This window comes from Rattus norvegicus, chromosome 17 (assembly GCF_021556685.1).
Source record: "Rattus norvegicus strain SHRSP/BbbUtx chromosome 17, alternate assembly SHRSP_T2T, whole genome shotgun sequence".
NCBI classification, from domain to species: Eukaryota; Metazoa; Chordata; class Mammalia; order Rodentia; family Muridae; genus Rattus; species Rattus norvegicus.
In genome coordinates this window covers 41,678,610-41,700,537 of record NC_141550.1, presented here as the reverse complement: position 1 = coordinate 41,700,537, position 21,928 = coordinate 41,678,610, and the positions used below count along the sequence as shown (strand labels likewise).

Below are 21,928 nucleotides of genomic sequence, written 5' to 3'. Positions count from 1 at the left end.
TCTTAGTGGCTCTGAAAAGAGCCTTTGGATCTGTTGTGAGCTCACTTGGAGCTGGTGTACTTGGTGACCGCCTTGGTGCCCTCGGACACCGCGTGCTTGGCCAGCTCCCCGGGCAGCAGCAGGCGCACGGCCGTCTGGATCTCCCGGGACGTGATGGTCGAGCGCTTGTTGTAATGCGCCAGGCGCGACGCCTCTCCCGCGATGCGCTCGAAGATGTCGTTCACGAACGAGTTCATGATGCCCATGGCCTTGGAAGAGATTCCGGTATCCGGGTGCACTTGCTTCAGCACCTTGTACACGTACACCGAGTAGCTCTCCTTGCGGCTGCGCTTGCGCTTCTTGCCGTCCTTCTTCTGGGCCTTGGTAACGGCCTTCTTGGAGCCCTTCTTCGGGGCGGGGGCGGACTTGGCAGGCTCAGGCATCGTCAACAGAGTGTGAACACCAAGAAGGAACAGAAAGAGTTGTTGGGAGTTCTCGGGTTCTTCCTGTTATTTAAACAAAGCTGTGACTGTTCTTGTCAGAGAGTCTGCAGACGTCATGCACTAACTGTCCAATGAAAGGAAGCACATTCGCTCACCGGTTAATTGGATGTATATCCTGAAGGAGAGGCGGACCGAAGTTACAGAGGATCTATTCAAATGAAGTCTCATCTTTCTTTCTTTTGATTGGCTAAGTTTAGGTAAGGGCGTCATATTCTGAAAACAACGAAATAAAATTTTTTAGGAAAAAGTTGACATGTGGATACTGTGCTAAAGGAAAAGTTTTTACTTTTAAAAGTTATTTTGTCAGTAGTATCAATAAATTCTGTCCCCCTAAACATAAAATTGATATGTAAATTCTAGATTCATGTAAGGGTGATTTCCTGTAGTCTATGAAGGACTCATATGGAAGACATCACATACAATAGTGCGAACTTCTGGAATTATTGTACAGTCCGGATTAAAGTGGACATGCTTTTCATTTGGCCCAAGAATCCTCACAGCTACTGACGCGCTGCGACAATAGTGCAATTTAAATGAACCTTGTATAAATTTACTAGAAATCATGCTAATGTTTTTCTGAAGATAACTAGGTTTACTCATGCTAAGACATTTGTAAAACTCATGAACTCATTAAAAGTTATACAAAGTTGTGCGTGCTTGTTCGATTTCATTTTGATCCGGACAGTAAACTGCTCCCTTTCATCTCAAATATAATTTAAGGAAAAAGAAAAAAACTCAGTTCGGGTAACCAAATTCAAAAAGTAACACTTGGAACCACTCTGGAATCGCCGAAATCTACATAGTATCTCTTATTAGGTTTTCTAAAGCAAAATGTAACAATTAAAGTACTTAAGGGCAACAATGTCTGGAGAAAGCTATATTCAACAAAAAAGAGTGAGCGAGATAATAAAGTAGATTTCTATTGGTCACAAATTTAAAGTTGAGAGCTGTTATCCAATTACAGAGTACTTCCGTATAGGAGCATTTGAAGATTTCAACCAATCAGGAATGTCTAGCCTCTATAAATACAATCCCACAACCCTTCTTTCATGTTGCTTATCTCTTGGCTGCTATGGCTCGTACTAAGCAGACCGCTCGCAAGTCTACCGGCGGCAAGGCCCCGCGAAAGCAGCTGGCTACTAAGGCCGCTCGTAAAAGCGCCCCGGCCACCGGCGGCGTGAAGAAGCCCCATCGCTACCGTCCCGGCACCGTGGCTCTGCGCGAGATCCGGCGCTACCAGAAGTCCACCGAGCTGCTGATCCGCAAGCTGCCGTTCCAGCGCCTGGTGCGCGAGATCGCTCAGGACTTCAAGACCGACCTGCGCTTCCAGAGTTCGGCCGTCATGGCCCTACAGGAAGCGAGCGAGGCCTACCTTGTGGGTCTGTTTGAGGACACCAACCTGTGCGCCATCCACGCCAAGCGTGTGACCATCATGCCCAAGGACATCCAGCTGGCTCGCCGTATTCGTGGCGAGAGAGCTTAATTTTGTACGAAAAGCCACAAACCCAAAGGCTCTTTTCAGAGCCACCCACACATTTCTATGAAAAGTGCTGTTCCATAACTGACACCATGAGTAAAGGTGTTTAATAACCCCTGCCATCCCCGTTTACTAGTCTCTTTTCCGTACACAACTTGTATCTGTCCTCGTGGTAAAAGTGTAATGTTCCTTATTAAAACTGCTTTTCCCCGTCCCTGCCTTGTCTTGCTCTGCTCTACTTGGTCGTCTGTTTTATAGATTGAGGCTTAACAAGCTTGTACCAAGTCTCCAAGCGCTAAGCAACTCTTGTTTTACGAAGCTGAGTCAGCTGTTTCTTTCCACTGTTACAAATTAATCTGCCTACATCTGTCTTTAAGTAAGGCTAAGTACGGCAAGTAATCAGAGTAGCTGCATTTAAAGATTCGTTAAACAGGCCTATAATCCAAGGGTTTTTTCACATGATGTGCCTAAATAAACTTAGTTACTTTCATCCGTGGACAAGAGGGAGAGAGTGCTTTTCCTCATTTTATTGCCTGTTTTGAATAAGGTCCACAAAGTTATCCGAGGGGTTAGTCCTAAGTAACAGCATAGTGAGTTTTCCTTTTGTACTACAGGTCTGGTCTGGGCTAGGGCGGGAAAGGCCTGGGCAAGGGAGATGAGACAACATCCAGTGTATCACTAAGCTCATAACTAAGGTCCTTCGTACTAGGAGATGAACAGGGTGAGTTTCTGGATAGCATACAGAGTACCAGATTGTCAAAGTCATGGAAGTGGTCCAAGCTCTGGAGATGAGCTGTAGGTTTTGAGGCCAGTATCTGCAAAAAGAGTCTTTTCAGGGCTGCGCACTTTTAAGAATTTACACCTCACTTCTAGTGTGACCTAAGGGTGACTTGTTAAAGAAATGAGGGTTTTGTTAGTGTTTCTGCTTACATCTACTTTATCAACAATTAGAGGTAGTTAATCATTTAACCCTTTTTTAAATTTTGTTTTGTTTTTGCTAACAGGGTCTTACTTGAGCAGCCTTGTTTCATTCCGTAGTGATGTTCCTTAGACTTCCTATGCACTGGGATGTCTTTAGGGTACTAACTATACTTGCGTATATTAAGTACTCCCAGTCTTTGCTATTGAGACTGTCAAATATAACTTTCTTCCCTTTTGTTCAGATGGTAACCTAACGCCACTTTATTAGAAATATAACCTTGTCCAGTTTGGTGGCACTCAGCTTTAGGCCCAGCATTTGGATAGCAGAGGCAGAGAGAGAGAGGCAAGCAAATCTTAGTTCAGGTCAGCATAGTCAATGGGTTTAGTTAAAGGCCAGCCAGAGCTACAGAGAAAAAACAGTTTACAAAGAAACAAGAAAAATATTGATCCTCACCGTTTTCAATCTGATAATTTACTGTAAATAAAGAAACCTGTTAAATATCAGCTTAAGAGGAACAGATAGTAGTATCCAGGACATGAAATGTTCTACGTGACACTTGTTTCTTTAAAAAACCTTGTCATTAAAAGAAGTGAGGTTAGGGTTCTAGCTCAGTTGGCAGAGAGTTATACTAGCTTACTTCTTCAGCCATGTATATTGGGATCATTCATGGTGGTATATGTCTATAATTCTAGAAGTTGGGAGGTGGAAACAGGAATCAGTTCAAGGTGAACTTTTAACAAAATGGCCAGTTGAGAGAGACCTTGTCTTTAAAAAAAGAAATAGTATCTGTGTGGCATATAGTTCAAGTTTAAAACAGACTTAAACAATATAGTAACCAGATCAAATAGTTAATTGGATTCTGGCTCTAAAGAATAGTAAGATTTTAACAGAGAAAAGAGATGTGAATTGGATAGCATGTAATTTTTTTTTTTTAAGTCTTATTTTTTCAGTCATCTGTGAAGATTATAGGGAAAATTCCCTTTTTCTTGGGAGGTTCATGTTCAAGTATTCAGGGGCAAAGTTTCATGACGACTGTCTGAAATTTACTTTCAAATGATTTAGACCAGTAAGTCACACATGGGAGCATGTGCGTGCACCCCTTTTCAGTAGTTAGATGGTAGATGATACATTTACATATTTGAATTTATTCATTATTTTTATTAAAAAATTTGAGGCATCTTAAAAGAATGACCAAATTGTGTGTTAGAAACTCTTTAGAGCAATAATGAGGGAGGAGAGAGGGGGGAGAGAAAGAGAGAGAGAGAGAGAGAGAGAGAGAGAGAGAGAGAGAGAGAGATCCTTTGAGCGCATAAGTATAAAAGGTCTACCTTTGGGAGACGTTAGAAGCTTCATCATTTGCTGCTCCAAGGCATGAGCTGGAGTGGGTGGATCTATAAACGGTATTTCAGACAACATTAGCAAAGGTCAGCAAAGATGCCAGATTAAGATATAACAAGGGTCAGCAAACAATACTGTACTGTGCTATACTATGCTATAATATACTGTACTATATACTATAGAGAGGGAGAACAGGGATGTAAGGGTGGCAAGCAGGCCCAGCAGTATTGAACAAGGAGAATTTATTATAAACAAGTGTAGAGCACATAAATGATAACAGGATTAAGTTAGATGTTATGGTGAGGAATAGCTAGGTTTTATTATTTGTGTGTAGTAAATAAAGTATCATGTAACAATGTAATACCGATGTGTAATTGGCTAAAATGGAATTGCCTTTTGTAGCTAATAACAGATTTGCAGCAGGCAGGCAGAGACCTTGATTCTGTATCATTAAAAACTATTCTGTTGTTTTGCTTTTTAACAAAAACCAATTATTTGCTGTTTTGGCTGAGTACATTAAAATAAAAATTAACGGGAACAACAGCAACCCCCCCCCCCCACACAAAAAACCAAAAAAAAAAAAAAAAAAAAAAACCAAAAAAAAAAAAAAAAAAAAAAAAAAAAAAAAACAAAAAAAACCCCAAAACACACCAAGCAACAAACAAACTGCAAGCTGCAAGCTTGGCCTGAGAGCCAATTTGCTACTTGCTTTTGAGTTAGGTACCATTGTAAACTAATGCTTGCCATACTAAATAAACCTTAGCATCTAACAGTATCATTAATTTTATGCCAAATGTAGAAATGACCCAGAAGTGTCACAGTTGCTGCTTACCAAGTTCAAACACATAGATGCCAGACTCTTAAGACACTGACACACAGAACAGATGACAGCGACCATCATTTCATCTTGCCTGCTTGACCCGTTTGACTTATTAGACCCAGAGTAAACTAAGTATACTTAATCCTGTCAGATTTTCTTCTTATACTGTCCCCTTGTTCAGGCTCATGGGGAATAAACTGAGTTTCATCACACTGTACAGAATTTATAAATAAGAATATTGATGTTATCAAACATAAAAGTGGATGTTATGTCTAGAATGTGGACTCATAGACAAAAGCTTCAGACAGAGAGCAAGGGCTTTGGGGGTCAGCTTGCTGCTTAGAATTGAAGCTGAGATTTTCTCAGAGAAAGCTCTTTCTAGTCAGTCTGATTAGATGGTGAATTGTTTACAGATTATATTTAAACTCTACTAGGCTGAAAGGATTTAAAAAGTGTTTTTCTTCAAAGCTAAGGTTTTCTATGTAACTGTTATACTACATGGGTATTCTTTTCTTTTTCTTTTTCTTTTTCTTTTCTTTTTTTTTTTTTTTTTTTTTGGAGCTGGGGACCGAACCTAGGGCCTTGCGCTTGCTAGGCAAGCGCTCTACGACTAAGCTAAATCCCCAATCCCTCTACATGGGTATTCTTGATCAAATACTTCGTCAAAATCTAATTGTTATATTGGAGGCCAGAGATATATAGAGGGAAGCCAGTTTTGTGTTTATAGCTTTTAATTTTATTTGTCCTGAGTAACTACTGTGTTGTTAGGTTCTATAATTGGCACTGGCAGTACTTGGGCCAGATAGAAAGGTTCAGGTTGAAAAAGACTTTACGTTTTTATGATAGCAGACAAACCTCATGTGTACGGATGGCAATTTCATTTGGAAAAAAAAATTTGTTGTTCAGATTAGTCAGGAGTATAATTTAGGGTTAAGGATGAAGTCTTGGAAGTGAGACAGATGTCAGATAAAATACAGGAGTTTGGGTTTTATTTTTTTAGATACAGGATGATCAGTTAAGACAATTTTATCTTTGTACAAATGAGATGAAAACAATTTTTTAAGTTGCTTAAAAAACACTGCAGGGTAACTTAAGATACTTAGAACACAGGCACCATGTAAGGCCTCTGTGGTTACTCTGATGTATTGATGAAAAGGGTGAATGAATGATGGCAGTATACCCTAACCCCCTGCAGAAGGACTTGCATGTGTACATTTATCATAGAGGATGGATAACTCATCATTACTATAGTTTGAATAGGACCCAGAAAGCAAACAGAAGAATGTGAAAAACAGGATATGTGCCAGTAAAGCAGGCCATCTTGACATTGCTAAGTTAGGAGTAGCAAACAGGATCACTAGTGTGCTTTCGGACCATCAGTTTGACCGCTGGGGTGGTTTGAGAACTCATGAGTAGCAAGAGTTGTAAAGTTGGGAGCAGTCAAGTCATTTAGTAGTTGAATCCATCTCAATGTGGAAAGCTTGGCTCACAACAGGGTTAACAAGGCTAAGTTGATTAGTAACAACTAGAAATTATGAGTAAGTCTATTTGCTGAAAACGAGAATTTTCACTCTGGAGCAACGTTGTCAAGGGTACCTGGCAGCCTCAATTGACCTTCAGCCCAGCAAGGAAACCAAAGGTTTTATCAAGGACACAGGGGAAAGGATACAGGTTAGCAAAACAACAGCTCTTTATCATATCTTCAAAAGAATCCTTCCCATTTTTATAGTTTTAAGGGAGTAAATCTCAGCAGAAGTACTGGGGGAAAGAGCAGTAGAGCTTGCCTGGAATTGATGTTGTACTGGGTAAGCATTCCCAGAATCTAGCTCTTAACCACCTGAGTCTTCTGTCTCCGCCGCCATTTTGAACTTTAGGGACCGTTAAGAGAAGGGAAGATTGAGAAATGCAAGCAGCTCTTTATGATAAAGTGGGTGGCCCTAAAAAGGGCCTTTACACAAAGTTAAAATCTGTTTAGCTTAGCCGCCGAAGCCGTAGAGCGTGTGGCCCTGGCGTTTGAGAGCGTAGACCACATCCATGGCAGTGACGGTCTTGCGCTTGGCGTGCTCCGTGTAGGTGACGGCGTCACCGATCACGTTCTCCAGGAACACCTTCAGCACACCGCGGGTCTCCTCGTAGATGAGGCCGGAGATGCGCTTCACTCCTCCGCTCCGGGCCAGGCGGCGGATGGCGGGCTTAGTGATGCCCTGTATGTTGTCGCGCAGGACTTTGCGGTGGCGCTTAGCGCCCCCTTTGCCCAGACCCTTGCCCCACCCTTTCCGCGACCAGACATGGTTAAGAACACTAAACGTTGAAGTTCGTCAAGCGCCCTCTGCAGTTGAGATCGATCGATCTGTCTGTCTGTCTATCTGTCTATCTATCTATCTATCTATCTATCTATCTATCTATCTATCTATCTATCTATCTATCTATCTGACGATAGCAGACCTTTTAGAGGACTGAAAAGGCGCGGGCGGGAAGGTGTTTCTGTATCTGTTTCTCTACCTCACTGGCTGACTCCGATTGCCTGGTGGAAGGCACAGGCGCTGTGGTGAGGGGAATATGAGTTTGCCACTCTTCTCTTTGAGTTCTTAGTCACTAGTTTGTGTCCTTAAGGAGCGTACTTGTGGGTTCTGACAGTCTATAATTTATAACTCTCCTAGCCACTCATCATATGTAAAAAGGATGTTGTAACCATACAATTATCTACAAAACCGGGTATAGTACAGCACGATTACCTTTAATTGGAACATTTATATATGTAAAGTCTAAAATTTTGCAAGCATTATTAAATCTCATTTGTTATGAAGCGCTTTGCATTTCTCAGAGGCCTGCATACAGCTCCATTTTCAAATTTCTGCAGAGGAAGCTAGTATTAATTGAATATACAGTTTCCCATCTTATAAGATGCTGTTTGAACTGGAAGATGGAGACTTGCTTGGGGTTGGAGATCTAATCTTACTAAACGCTATTGTTGCTGGGGAGGATTCTTTGTCTCATGGCCTTGCTATCCACCTTTTTAGTTTCAACTGCTTTGAGCCCCATCCTTGTCTAGATAGAGGTCATCCTGAAGAAGTGCTTTGGCTACTGCTTGTGTAAGACGTTTCAATGATAATGGTAGAGAAAAATTATTAAAAGTAACTTCCAAGTACTCAGGCTGTGCATAGGATTTGGCTCATCCCAATGAACCCATTGAGTTCTCCTATGCTTCTTTCCAGGAACTCACCAGTCTTCCACCCCATTCGCCTTAAATAGCAGAATGGCAAAACTAGTGTGGAAAGAGTGGGTTTAAATAGCACAGTGGATTGATTCCTCTACCCACCTAAGGAACTCAAAGGCCACTTAGGAGGAAACTAAATTCAGGCGGGGGGGGGGGGGGTGTGTGTGTGTGTGATGTGACATCAGCTCAGCATATTCCTAGCTGCTGCCTGGTATCCTGGTGAAGCAGCCATATTCCAGTTGCATTGTTCTTGTCCTGAAACTTGTTAACCACAGTTTCAGTTGTGTACACTGTGGTTGGGAATGAATTGCACACTGGAGAATGGGCCTTTCTAAAAACAGGGAGGACTTAGAATACTCTTCAAGTATCCAAGATGCTATTCAGCTTCCACACACAATTAAATGATATTACAGAGGGGAGAGAGAAAGCAGGGGAGGGGGGATTTAAATATTTAAAAGTGCCCGGTTTAGAAAATGAAATTAATACAGACTGTTTGTACTTGGATGTGAGTTTTAAGTTGCCAGTATCTTCATGTAATGTCAACAGGAAGGGTTATAAAGTTGCTAACTCTAACTTCTCATAGTCCTTTGGAGCACATTTGCCTTAACTAAATTTGTCTTTGTCCCCTTCGACATTTCTTTTCTTGCTACCTATCTTCTTAGTATTCTTACTTTCCTTCTGAAACAGGGTTTGGTTTCTTCGGGTAGCCATAGCTGTCCTGGAACTTGGTCTGTAGACTGGCCTTAATTTCAGATAGCCACCTGCTTCTGCCTTCCAGGTACTTGGATTAAAGGCATGAACCACCACGACCATGATGATTTTTATGTTATACAACCACTCCTTCCTGTAGATTTGAAAGTCTCTAGGCATTAGAATGCCCAAGAACATGTCCTGTAGAATAACTCATGAGACTGTTATCTCTTGGTTGTTACTATGGTAATGGTGTGCATTTGTGTGGATGTGCTTATCTATCACAAAATTGAGAGAAGAGGACAAAGCCATAAGTTTCATGGCTATCACATGTCTTAGGAATTCTATCACCTGTTTTTAATTCTACAAAAATAGTGTAAGCTTTACTACAGAAAATAACCTGCTGTTTTTCAGGATGTAATTATACTTTGGAGTCAAGATCAAAATCACATTTGTGATATTAGCCTCCAAAGTAAGAAGTGGAAATGAGTGAAGCCTATGGTTCAAGTTTGTAGTCCCACTGTTGATCACGTTTTCAGGAACGGTGTTCTTGCTGTAGTTATCATAATGATAAACTGACTCTGCAATGTTTTAAGTCCTTCTGTGGATACAAGCCACTATCTGTTTTGCTTGTGAAAGACTGTAATACATATTTAATATATGTAATAAGGTCAGCATCTATTATAGAAATTAAAAGGCAGAGTTTCCTTCAAATTCTGCACATTTTTAATATTAAAGTTCAAATTATTTAAAAAGAGGAAACATGTAGAGAATGCTACGATATGTATTGTCAAGGGGAAACAGATGTATAACACAGTGTCCCAAAACACCATGTATAATATAGCTGTGTAACAGTGTACTCTAAACACGGAATTAATTGTCAAGTCATGTTATATTTCACTGTTCCTCATCTCCCAGTTGCTAAACTTCTGTGTTTTTGTTTGTTTTTTTTAACCTACGGATCGTTTTTCTGTAAATGTGGGAGTTGGTGTCCACTATTTTACTGAATCTAAAAACATGTGGTTTGAGTTGATCTATAAGAGGGATGGCACATACTCATCTCTCCTCCAGAAAATGGCTAAACCACTAAAACACGAAAACCGAACGGGAATTACACAATGGTATTTCAGATACCTTAAAAAAAAAAAAACAATCGATATTTCCACAATAATCATTCCCCCGACTCCCACAACTTTCCCATCTAGTGCCAATTCCTACAGCTTGGTGTAAATAGCCCTGGGACCTTCTGTGTTGTTGCTTTCTCGAAAAACGCAAATTTCCCTACATATTTCCATGAAAACAAGTTATTCCACGGAGTTCTGAAAGGATAAGAATGTGCAGAACCATCTCCTGGAACAAAAGTTTGCCAACGACTGCGAGAGAAATAGTATTTTTAAGGAAAACCTTAAAGTTGTCCCAATTTTCGTCAAGTTTGAAAGAGAGTTGGGGCAATCAGAGAAGTTTCTGGGTGCCGATTTTGAATATAGCTCTACAAATTAAGGCAAGAATGTAGCCTATAGGCTCTCGGATCAGATTCCTCCAAGTTCCTAATTATTTCGTGCCCATATTGCCTATATTTTTATTCTTTTTTGAGGGGCAACAAACACAGCGACAAGGCAAAGCCGAAGATCCTTTCGCTGGCAGCGCGGCGCACGGCGCACGGCGCAGGGAACCAATCACCACGCAGCTACTCTCTATATAAACCCAGAGCCTGCAGCACTAGGAACAACCTTCTCTGACTGTGCGTACGTTTTGCTTTACAAGTAAGGCTTGAAACATGTCTGAAACAGCTCCTGCTGCTCCCGCTGCTCCCGCACCTGTGGAGAAGACACCTGTTAAGAAGAAGGCCAAGAAGACCAGCTCCGCAGCTGGGAAGCGCAAGGCGTCTGGGCCCCCGGTGTCCGAGCTCATCACCAAGGCTGTGGCTGCTTCCAAGGAGCGCAGCGGCGTGTCCCTAGCTGCGCTTAAGAAGGCGCTGGCAGCCGCCGGCTACGACGTGGAGAAGAACAACAGCCGCATCAAGCTCGGCCTGAAGAGCCTGGTGAGCAAGGGCATTCTGGTGCAGACCAAGGGCACCGGCGCCTCCGGCTCCTTCAAACTCAACAAGAAGGCGTCTTCTGGCGAGGCCAAGCCCAAAGCAAAGAAAGTAGGGGCGGCCAAGGCAAAGAAGCCTGCGGGCTCAGCCAAGAAGCCCAAAAAGGCTACCGGTTCCGCCACACCCAGGAAGACCAAGAAGACCCCTAAGAAAGCCAAGAAGCCCGGGGCTACTGCCGGCGCCAAGAAAGTTTCCAAGAGCCCGAAGAAGGTGAAGGCAGCTAAGCCCAAGAAGGCAGCCAAGAGTCCAGCCAAGGCCAAGGCTCCTAAGGCAAAGGCTACTAAGCCTAAGGCTTCTAAGCCGAAGGCCAACAAGGCAAAAAAGGCCGCTCCTCGCAAGAAGTAGAGTGGCGCGTCCTGCTTTGAAAATCTCAAACGGCTCTTTTCAGAGCCACCTACAGATCCCATTCAAAAGAGCTGAGCTTTTTCTGGTAAGGTTATTATAGGTTTCCTCAGTCGGCTATGGTCTGAGGCCAGCTAATTCTGTACTCCACTTTGGGTGGTGTGGGTAAAAGCATTCTGGACCTTTTCAAGTCTATGGTAGGTTGTCATTTTCCGCTCCATTTTGGCTTCTGTCCAAAGTAATAGTACTGAGCTGTGAACATTGTTATATTTAAGCTCAGAGCTTGTTGGGAAGCCCTCACTTCTGGCGCCTAGGCGCTATGCACAGGGACATTTCAGGAAGCAAATCCGGCAATAGTTAAAGGCTCTAGTTGCAGTTTTTAAGTTTTCCTTTCCAACCCGTATACAGACTTGTTTTGAGAATCATCCAATCAAGCCGTCCCCTCAGTCACGGTTGTGAAACGTTGCACCAATCAGAGATTGTGATATTAAGACTTAGGTTTATACTGTGACGCTGGCTGACACTTTTTTCTCTGCTCCCGCCTCTGCTCACTTCAGAGTTACGGAATTCAGCCCTAAGAGTGAGAGGCTGACATGTTTTTAATTTTTGTGTTGGCAGAGAAATTAAAGAGCTACGATTTCCCAAAGGTTTAGCCGGAGTTTTTAGGGACTGATCACATGTCACTTTAAGCGTGGAAGCTTTTCTAATACGTGCTTGCGTTTTAGTAAAGAAATCGAACAACTTTGGCAGTTCTGTACTTTCCTTCCCCATACATTGTTCTGAGCTTATCTGTTCTCCCTTATTTTGTGGGTAGACCAGTAAGTAGACTGAGAACTCGAAGGAAAATTATTTTGGTAGGTTTGGCTTGCGACTTGACTTATCAAATTTGGGCAAACAATACGGAGCAAAACAAACACACAAACAAAAACACAGATCAAACTAACGTACCCCGAAGGAAGGTGACCCAGATTTGGTGAATGTTATTTCCATTTCATTATTTAAAGTACAAAAGTCCGTGTGTGTGTGTGTGTGTGTGTGTGTGTGTGTGTGTGTGTGTGTGTGTAGGTCAGAGCACAACTGCAACAGTATAACCTATCACGTCTATTGTATCCTTATGAGTCATTTCAATCTAGCATTTCCTTCAGAGGATAGTAGTTAAAGCTTGACCTGAGTTCAACCCTGGGATCCATATGATGCAAGAACACAGGCTCCTAAAAGATGGATTTTGACTTTCACAGGCCAGTGCTTGTGTAATTCACTCCTCACTCTACCCCTACTCCAGATCAGGTAATGCTATAGTGATAGGCACTGAATTTGATTTTCATGTCATTTAAAAATTAAAGGATGGGTAACTTCCTTCTACATTTTGAAGTGCCTAGATATCAAAAGTGTATGTGTAATCAGATGCTTGTAGAATACTCTGCAGTTATTGTGTCTCCAAATGAAGATCATGTTATGAGTGTTCCTTCTATGTGCTGCTGGAGTTCATTATCTGATGGTGCTAAAGAATGCCCAGTAAGAACACAGGTAAAATATGATCATAGTCACTATTTTTCTCATCCTGAATATTTTAAGACCTCAAAGGTTATTGTCTTAAGAATGTGTGTTTAGCTTTAACACAGCCATTCTCATTGACTGTACAACAGAAAGGAATTGGACTGTCTTAACTCCAGTGGGTTAAGACCTGATTTAAATGCTATTGCCATGTTAATGCCCTTTAATCCCAGGCAGATACAAGTTCATCTTTCCCTTGTTTCCCTCTACTTTGTCAATGTATTTGAATTTCCAAAATCCCATGAACTGAATTAGATTGGATTTATAGACTTATAATAAATATATCAATATATTAAAATTTTATGAACACTGAATATTTTTCTGACCTTGTCTATGGTCTTAATTTGCCATCTCCCTTTATGTGCTGAATCATGCCACTTCAAATTTGGGGAGTCCATAAAAAATGGAAAAAATCAATATGGGAAATATCAATATTACTGTGTATAGATGGATTAGAAAATGCAGGAAAATAACAAAATGGTATTTTTGAATTTTCTTGCATTTTGCTACTATTTCTGTGAGAAAAAGCTGTTGACTATTTATGGACCATCTCTTTTCTTACCCATCATTAAGGGTTAATGTCATGGAAAATACCATGATAACAAAAGATGTGTTAACAAATGAAGTTATCTTGTAGTTTTACATAGCAAAGGAACCTTTGGACTCCAGCCCATGGGTAATTTAAACATTTTATTCTTCAGTAATAAAACACTGATAGGGTCATGATTACAGGGGAACTGCATATTCTTTATTCACAGTAAAACTTCACTTTGTGGGAAGGAATATTCATACATGATCTGCCCATGATTTGTTTGCTTAGTTGCCTGTAGTCTAGGTGTTGTCACATGACTGGCTCTGGTAGAATGCTTCAGGCCTTGACATTTTTGAATCCTTCTGCAACAAGAGGTAAGATAATGAGAAAAGCAATATAAATATCAGAAAAATGTCTTGGTATCTGATCCAAGGGGCAACCCTAAACCTGCAAAGACTGCCTGAATTTCCCACCTGTACATCAGCTGGGCAAAGGTGCAGTGGAGGACTACTCTCTAGATTCCTTCCTTACCTGCTGTCTTTTCATATCACCTTGACATTACAGACACAGGTTCAAGTTTCAATTTCTAGAAAAAAAGAAAACAACAAAAAGACACTGTTTTAATTTTCTGCATGTGCGAGACACAGCTGCCTAAAACATACCAATGTGTAGAATTATGACTGTAGGGAGTGTATATAATTTACTTCTGGTATAATGTATGCAGAAATCTAGCCAGATTTGTTTCCAGTACTTCTTTGCCCTGTGTTACATTCTTTTTTCGGGTATGGACACAACTCTCTAAGTGGTAATGCTTCATCTTGATCTGCTTTTGGATAAGGGAGGTTTGTAGCATTTTAAAAATCACCATCCTCCTCCTCCTCCTCCTCATCATCATCATCATGATTGTTACTGCTAGCTGCAAGACAAAGAGGTTGGTGAAGATGAATGTTTTAGTAGTTTTTGCTTACTTTGGGAAAAATAGTTAGGTCTGGTTTTCTTACATTGAGGAAGGGATATTCTTGTTTTTAAACCTTCCTTTGGGAGGAGGTGTAAAAAGGAGAGTGTGGAAGGTAAGAACTCTCATTTCTGAAGCTGCTTCTGAACTTAGCTCATTATATTATGTTGAAGCTTACAATTATTTTATTTTGAGATAGGATATCATTACATATCCTGGGAGATCTATCTATCTATCTATCTATCTATCTATCTATCTATCTATCTATCTATCTATGTATGTATCTATGTATCTATCGATCTCTATCTCTGTATCTCTATCTCTATCTATCTATCTATCTATCTATCTATCTATCTATCTATAGATATCTATATATCTTCCTGATATAGACTGTGTTGGCTTTTTGTTTACCAGTCTTGGGATTAAATGTCTCATTTTGAGACAGATCTTTCTTACTTAACTCACGATAGACTCAAACTTGATATATAGCTAAGGATAATCTTCAATTTCTGGTTCTTTCTCCTCAATTTCCAAAGTTTTGGGATTATAGGCATGTTACCTTCCATATCTTCTGATTAAGTTTAGGGTTTTAAAAGAAAATTTATACTTGTAATCCTGAAACGACTACACAACGTTCTGTATCTCTCACTCTGTTACATAGATTTTCATCTTTTAGATGAAGTATCAGAGTGTAGGCACTACCTGTATGTATGTGCTGATGAGCAGCCTAGATATAGTTATTAGTTTTCATAAATTTCAATGTGGGAGAAAATACATAAAATTGGAAGTGTTTACGATGTCATTTTTTTTTCAAATGAAAATTTCAGCCTGTAATGTGAAAGACTGAACATGTTTTTTTTTTTTTTTAGAAAATTTATTTATTCATTTTATGCATATGAGTACACTGTCTTTATACCAGAAGAGGGTATCAGATCCCATTAAAGATGGTTGTGAGCCACTATGTGGTTTCAGGGAAATTAACTTGACCTCTGTAATAGTAGTCAATGTTCTTAACCTATGAGGCATCTCTTTAGCTGGAAAGCCTGAACTTTTAGATTCATTTTTATATTATTACATGTTGGAAATAAAGTAATAAAGAATAAAAATAACTTAGTTATAGTAAAAGACATTTTAAAATGTTATGTTATGGGTTGTTTTGGGTTTTAAAAAGGTACACATATATTACAAGATTCACCTGTGATTTTAATTGAATTATTTCATGCTTTATTCTAAAAGCATTTGAACATCAACTATTATTTTTATTGGTTGTCAAGATTGGTATTAAGTTTAGAAGCAACTGAAGTCAGTCATCGTCCCTGATGATGGGAGGGGGAAGGGAGGGAGGTATCAGGGTTTCTTTAAATCTCACTGGGAGAAATCTACCTCTCTTTTGCCAGAGGAATGAATTCTAATGTTTCTAACTCTGGCCTTGGGTAGAAACATGGCATTCTTATTTTGCCTAAAGTTTAGAATATTTTTTATTTATTATTTTGCTAGGAGACTCCTCCAGTTCCCCTTTCCCCCCAAAAGTTCGTTTTCCTAAAGATGTCTTAAAGACCTGAGAAAAAAAATTATTGCCTTAATGGGATAATCCACTTACATGCTCCAGTAGGTTCTTTAGGATGATGTTTACTGCTGTATTTTCTAAGTTTAAACTCGAAGAGGAAACATTTTCACCCCCTTTCTCTTTCTCCTCTCTGTTTCCCCCGCCTTTTTTTTTCTCAAGAGACACTGTGCACTCCTGGCTTGACCAGAACTTTCTATCTAGACCATGCCTGCCCCTCTGCTGGCCAAGGGGGTGGGGTGGAGTCTCAGAGGAGTAGAAGAGTAGATTAAACTCATGTACCACCATGGCTTTTTTCCCCCCCTCTATCATTATTGGCCACAGACCAGAATCCCAAACCTGTTTGAATTTGATAGTCCAGGATTCTGTTTTCTCTGAATTCCTTCCACCTTCTTTACAGCTGTTCAGCAATGGCTGAACTTGCTTTCTGGGAAAGGGCATGGTTATTTGCTTCCTAGTATCACTTTCTTCTTTAGATACCAGTCAATATTTACTAGTTTTCTTGCTATTCTTTCCCAGGTTAAACTATAAAAAATAGTTCTTGAGCTTCCTTCTAAGTCTTTTCAAAGATTTTTTTTTTAAATGTTAGGATTTATTTTTAATGTAACTTGCTACAAGAGGTTGGTTAGTTCAGAGATTTGCCTGCCCGTAACCCAGGTGTTGGTATAATTAGAAGACACGGAGAAAGTCTTTGAAAAAAATCTAAACAGAACAAGTAACCAAAAGGTAAAAGCTTTGTTGCCTTCGAAAACTGTGCTACATTCTATCAAAATGTTTAGTGACCAGAGTAACTAAAATGTTTCCTGGTCACTTTAAGGCCTGAAACCTGAAAGAAAATTAAGACGGAAAACACAATGAAAGCCCTTGCCCCCAAACCCTGGTAGCTCAAGCTGGTCTGAGTGCTGTTGCTAATCCGGGTCAAGAAAGACAAGGGAGCTGAATGAAAGAGGGTGGTCCCGCCATACACCTTGCAAACTAGCACCACAGCATCTCTTGTGGACAGTGGAAGCGGCTCTTAAAAGAGCCTTTTTTAGTTCAGATCACGTGCCAATATAGAAAGAATGCTACTTAAGCTCTTTCACCGCGGATACGGCGAGCCAGCTGGATGTCCTTGGGCATGATGGTCACACGCTTGGCGTGGATGGCGCATAGGTTGGTGTCCTCAAACAGACCCACAAGGTAGGCCTCGCTGGCCTCCTGAAGGGCCATGACTGCCGAGCTCTGGAAGCGAAGGTCGGTCTTGAAGTCCTGCGCGATCTCGCGCACCAGGCGCTGGAATGGCAGCTTGCGGATCAGCAGCTCGGTCGACTTCTGGTAGCGCCGGATCTCGCGCAGAGCCACGGTGCCGGGACGGTAGCGGTGGGGCTTCTTCACGCCGCCGGTGGCCGGGGCGCTCTTGCGGGCGGCCTTGGTGGCCAGCTGCTTGCGCGGAGCCTTGCCGCCGGTGGACTTGCGAGCTGTTTGCTTGGTACGGGCCATAACAAATGCGGCAGAGAAAAATTCCGGTGTTGTGCTCTAGCGCCGCTGCTATTTATGCTGGAAATACTTCGCTCTGATTGGACCCTGGCCAGCTCAACTCAGACTTCCGTCGGAATTTGCGGAAGTGCATCTAGGGATTTAGGATTGGCTGACTCTTGTAGTGCAACTTTTGATTGGTAAATAACCTGTGGTAATTCCGCTCCCTTAAATCAGTCTCTAAAAGGCTGTGACACACTTAAGCCCGGAGACATTTTAAGGACGAGCGTTTCTTGTGTCGTCTTCCGGTTATGAGCCGGACTTACTATACACAAAGCATGTTTCCAGAACAAAGTGCTCCACAATTTTAGTTAAACCATTTCCCTGTCTTGGCCATTTTCCTGATAGTTATTTCTCATATATATATGTATTTCTCATATCTGGGAATTGCTAATTCAGTTCATCTGGCGCCGATAACCTGTCAGGAGCGAGGCTGATTCCCACCTCAGGTTCCCGGAACTACGGTCACCTACGGAAACCTTTCCGCGCCTATTATTTTCCACGCGTTAGTGTCACAGAAATGACAAGTGTAGTTTGTGTTTAAAGTGTAAATTAAATTTCTCTGTAGAGACTTCAGTGCGGTCACTTGGTTTTTTGTTTAAGCAGAGCGAGAAACTACCCAAAACATTGAAAAGGATGGCGGCGCGTTTCTGAAGGTCCTTTGTGTGGTCACAAAGGTCTTGTGTTTCTGAGGAGACCTGAGGCTCCAAGACAAATAATACTTTGTTCTTGCCCATGTTATAGAACTTTACTTATTTTCAGGCACAAACGGGACAATGACAGTTTATTTTCAAATTACAATATGGTCGGTTAATAGCAACTATAAAAAGAATCTACAGGGTACAAAATTAACCTAGGGGTGGTCAAGCAACCTATAGTATCCCTTGCAAAATAGTCATTTCTTTCAAATTCACAGGGTTTCGAAATTTGGTCCAATCAGAGTTCAGATTGGTGACTTCTCGTTTGCATATTTCTGCGGTGCACAGTAATGGGAAGAATCTTGTTCTTTCCTTTCAGTTTACCAGGTTCAAAGTGAATATAAGACGATTTTACTTCCCAAGCATCTTAACATATTGCTGGGTGACCTGTCTATCCTTCAAGCACATCTTTTATGAGCTTTAAATTGGTAAATTTAGTTGAGATGTAAAGGTTTAAAAACTTGCTAATGACCACTAGCACTTGTTCATGTTAGTCCCAAAGTGAGTATACATTACTGAAGTGTGATACAAGTATTTTTACTTAATAATAGATCATTTCCCCCCTGTAACCTTTCCTTCATTTTATGACTTGTTTCTGTTCACATTTTATTTAGATAGTGTTAGTCCGCTTAATTATCTATTTTGCATAACAGGTTTTTAAAAATTCAGTAGCTTTAAACTGAACAGTTGAAGTGTCTTCTAGTTTCTGCTTGTCTGGCTATGGCTTAACTGGATGTCTGTAGGATTACCATGAAAATGTGGACCATAGTTGAGGTTTCCTTGATATCTTACTGCAGCAGAATCATTTTGACATTCTAAATGAAGTAATTCAGTTGGTATTCTTATTTATTTTCCAAGAACTGTTGTTGTATTATGGGATAGGTCCCTAGCCTTAGGAGAAAAAACAGGACACAGCCACAGGGACTGGTTAATTTGCATACATAGGCTGGCCGGTTCAGTCATTTGTAAGTGGGACACTGAATAATCTCACCTGGAGCCCTTTCCTTCCTCCCTCCCTCTCATTCTTGCAATCCTTGTCTTATAATCTTCAATTCCCAATCACATTGTAGGTCCCCATGTATGAGAGAAACACACAAACCAAAAATCATTTAATAGGCTCTGTTTTTCTAAATTCCTTGTTATTTGTTTATGAACATCAGTTCATCACATACTGTGTATTCACATTAAAGCTGATTTCATCAAGAAGCCTGGGTATTCTGTCTTCGATCAGAATTCCATAAGTCATTTATTTTTTTCTGGCAAGATGTTAACTGAGGGCCCTAAATGGTTTATAGATAGCAATATACAGTTGGTCTTCCCAAGTCAGATGGTTATTGCGTACATAATTTTTGTATCTATTTATTTTTTATATTTATATATTTATATTAATTATGTTAACTTTTATCTTCTTTGTTGAACTATACAAGTAACGATGAGGTATAGATCCAGTTTATCTTAAGGTGATGTGTCTTCTAAGATTGAAACCTACGCGGGGTTTTCTTCAGGGGAAGAAGTAGCTTCCTATTTTGTCAGGAAGAAAAGTCAGAAGAGACTTTACTAATCTGACAACAAGCATGCATTGGGACAGGGGATGAATGAGTACCAGATATTTTGAGATGCTTTTAAATATTTTTCTTGTATAAAAAGTACATAGGGGAGGTAGAAGAATGAATCCATTATGATCTAATTTTCCAGTTTTTCAGTTGGGGTCACTGTGACAATGATTCTCAAGAGAAAGACATACATGAATGAGTAGCACATGATTTAGGAGCCCTCATAAATTAAGACCCACATCAGACCTAACTGGACACTTGGGAAGGTTCATTTCAGATTAGGTCATAGTGTTTTTTATGTGTACTCCATGGAACCTGTAGTAAATGTTCACCCTTCGTAGGTGGAATGCAACCTGTGCAGCCTCAAAGTGGGGTGTTGTTTCCTGCTTCTAAGCAGGAAGAGACAGGGCAAGTGAATGTGACTTTCTGACAGCTGCAGTTTCATTGTTCCTTTTTGTTTGTTTGTTTGCTTTTTCTGTTTTTAAATGGTGTGTATGGGTGTTTTACTAGCACCTGTATACATTGCACCACATGAGTGCAATGGTCTTGGAGGCCAGAAGAGGGCCTCAGACCCACTGGGACTGGAGATGGTTGTTAGCTAGCAAGTTCACATTGGGGAGCAAACTGAACCTGTCCTCTGGAAAGTCAGTAAGTGATCTTAAGTGTTGTGTCATTTCTACAGTACCAACTGCTTTTATTTTTTAAGTGTTTAAATGTAGCTCTAAAAAATATGTCCAGATTTCTTATTTGGGCCTTTTACCAGGTCAGATTTGGTGAATTGCAGCAGAAAACTGTACCCAAAACACTCAAGTCCTATATAGGCTCCTATACAGGCTCATGTTAAGTTAGAAATTCCCAGTTATAGCTACTTTACATTTTATATTGAACATGAAGAGCATGGGCAGAAGTGAGAGGGGAGGGCTCCAGGAGCAAACAGCTTTTACCCAGGAGTCCCAGAGGCCAAACCTTAATGGGCTGAGTGGGAGGAGAGAGATTGTGTGGCATGTTTTTGCTAATTTTTTAAAAATTAAACACATTTAATTTTACATGTGTGGGTGTTTTTGTTGTATTTTAAAAGAGAGAGAGGGAGGGAATTATTTCTATGGGAATCTGGGAGAAGGGGGTGCCTCAGCATGACCAGCAACAGAACAGTATAATATGGAATAATTTATCCATGGGGAGGAAAGTTAAGAGTAAGGAAGAGAGAGAGGAGAGAGGAGAGAGGAGATAGAGGAGAGAGGAGATAGAGGAGAGAGGAGAGAGAGGGGAGAGGGGAGAGGGGAGAGGGGAGAGGGGAGAGGGGAGAGGGGAGAGGGGAGAGGGGAGAGGGGAGAGGGGAGACGGGAGGAGAGAGGAGAGGAGAGGAGAGAGGAGAGAGGAGAGAGGAGAGAGGAGAGAGGAGAGAGGAGAGAGGAGAGAGGAGTGTGGAGAGAAGGGGAGGGGGGGATGGGAATGGGGAGAGAAGGGACAAAGAGGGAAAAAGGGAAGAGGAAGAGTAAGAGAGAACAAGAGCAAGAAAGTGAGGAGGGGGCAAACAGCCCTCCTTATAGTGTCAGGCATACCTGGCTATTGCCAGGTAACTGTGGGGTGGAGCTGAGACAGAATGCTTATAGTTTTGGTTGCATGTATGTTTACCGGTCATATCCAGTGCTCAGTAGAGGCGTAAAGGAGGTGTCAAATTCCTTGGGACTGGAGTTATGGACAGCTGTTAGCCACAGTGTCATTGTTGGGAATTTACCTCAGTCCTCTGGAGGAACAGTCAGTGCCCTTGATCGTTGAACCATCTGCCTAGTTCCTCTCATGTTTCAGTGATCCTTTTATTATTGTGTTTCTGGTCCACCCAGGACTCGAGCTCTTGTTCCCAGCAAGCTAATCTGCATCTTGGACATTCAATTTGCTTAAAGTTTGTGGCCAAATGTATGAAATTCCATGTTGGTGTGTGTTTGAAATATGTATCTGAAATTCATGCGTGCCTCTCAGGCAGTGCTCTTAAATATACCTGGTATGCCAGTTTTCCTGGAAAATGGTGGCTCCTATTTATTTGCTTATTAAGACGAGATGTGGCAGCGAGGGCATGCATTAACAGTTATATCTTCAAATATGAAATGTCAGCAAGATGGGCATTATCTGAAATTTTGGAGTCATATCCTTTTCCCAAGTGTATGTTCTTCAGG

The 21,928-nt window shown here is 41.0% G+C and overlaps 4 protein-coding genes and 1 pseudogene across 5 annotated transcripts; 2 read left to right on the top strand and 3 right to left on the bottom strand.

The window, feature by feature from the left end:
* On the bottom strand, positions 1–446 carry H2bc12l1 (H2B clustered histone 12 like 1). Its single transcript, NM_001409090.1, has one exon. It carries the CDS (start codon positions 420–422, stop codon positions 42–44), a length of 381 nt encoding a protein of 126 aa, NP_001396019.1. The 5' UTR covers positions 423–446; the 3' UTR covers positions 1–41.
* Positions 447–1,533: 1,087 nt separating this feature from the next.
* Positions 1,534–2,233, top strand: LOC148000148 (histone H3). The gene has a single exon (XM_087591703.1). The coding sequence runs from the start codon at positions 1,555–1,557 to the stop codon at positions 1,963–1,965; it is 411 nt and encodes a 136-aa protein (XP_087447829.1). The 5' UTR covers positions 1,534–1,554; the 3' UTR covers positions 1,966–2,233.
* Positions 2,234–6,783: 4,550 nt separating this feature from the next.
* H4f3-ps1 (H1.3 linker histone, cluster member, pseudogene 1) lies at positions 6,784–7,329 on the bottom strand (annotated as a pseudogene).
* Positions 7,330–10,691: 3,362 nt separating this feature from the next.
* H4f3 (H1.3 linker histone, cluster member) lies at positions 10,692–11,471 on the top strand. Its single transcript, NM_001408608.1, has one exon. It carries the CDS (start codon positions 10,724–10,726, stop codon positions 11,384–11,386), a length of 663 nt encoding a protein of 220 aa, NP_001395537.1. The 5' UTR covers positions 10,692–10,723; the 3' UTR covers positions 11,387–11,471.
* Positions 11,472–13,613: 2,142 nt separating this feature from the next.
* Positions 13,614–17,495, bottom strand: LOC120097727 (uncharacterized). Of its 2 annotated transcripts, none has more exons than XM_087591844.1 (3): positions 16,025–17,495; positions 14,001–14,055; positions 13,614–13,831 (listed from the first exon to the last, which is right to left on the bottom strand). In XM_087591844.1, the coding sequence occupies exon 1, from the start codon at positions 17,465–17,467 to the stop codon at positions 17,057–17,059; it is 411 nt and encodes a 136-aa protein (XP_087447970.1). In that variant the 5' UTR covers positions 17,468–17,495; the 3' UTR covers positions 13,614–13,831; positions 14,001–14,055; positions 16,025–17,056. The 2 variants fall into 2 exon arrangements, with proteins under 2 accessions (XP_087447970.1, XP_087447971.1); XM_087591845.1 differs by having other exon boundaries at positions 16,956–17,495.
* Between the last annotated feature and the right edge of the window lie 4,433 nt (positions 17,496–21,928).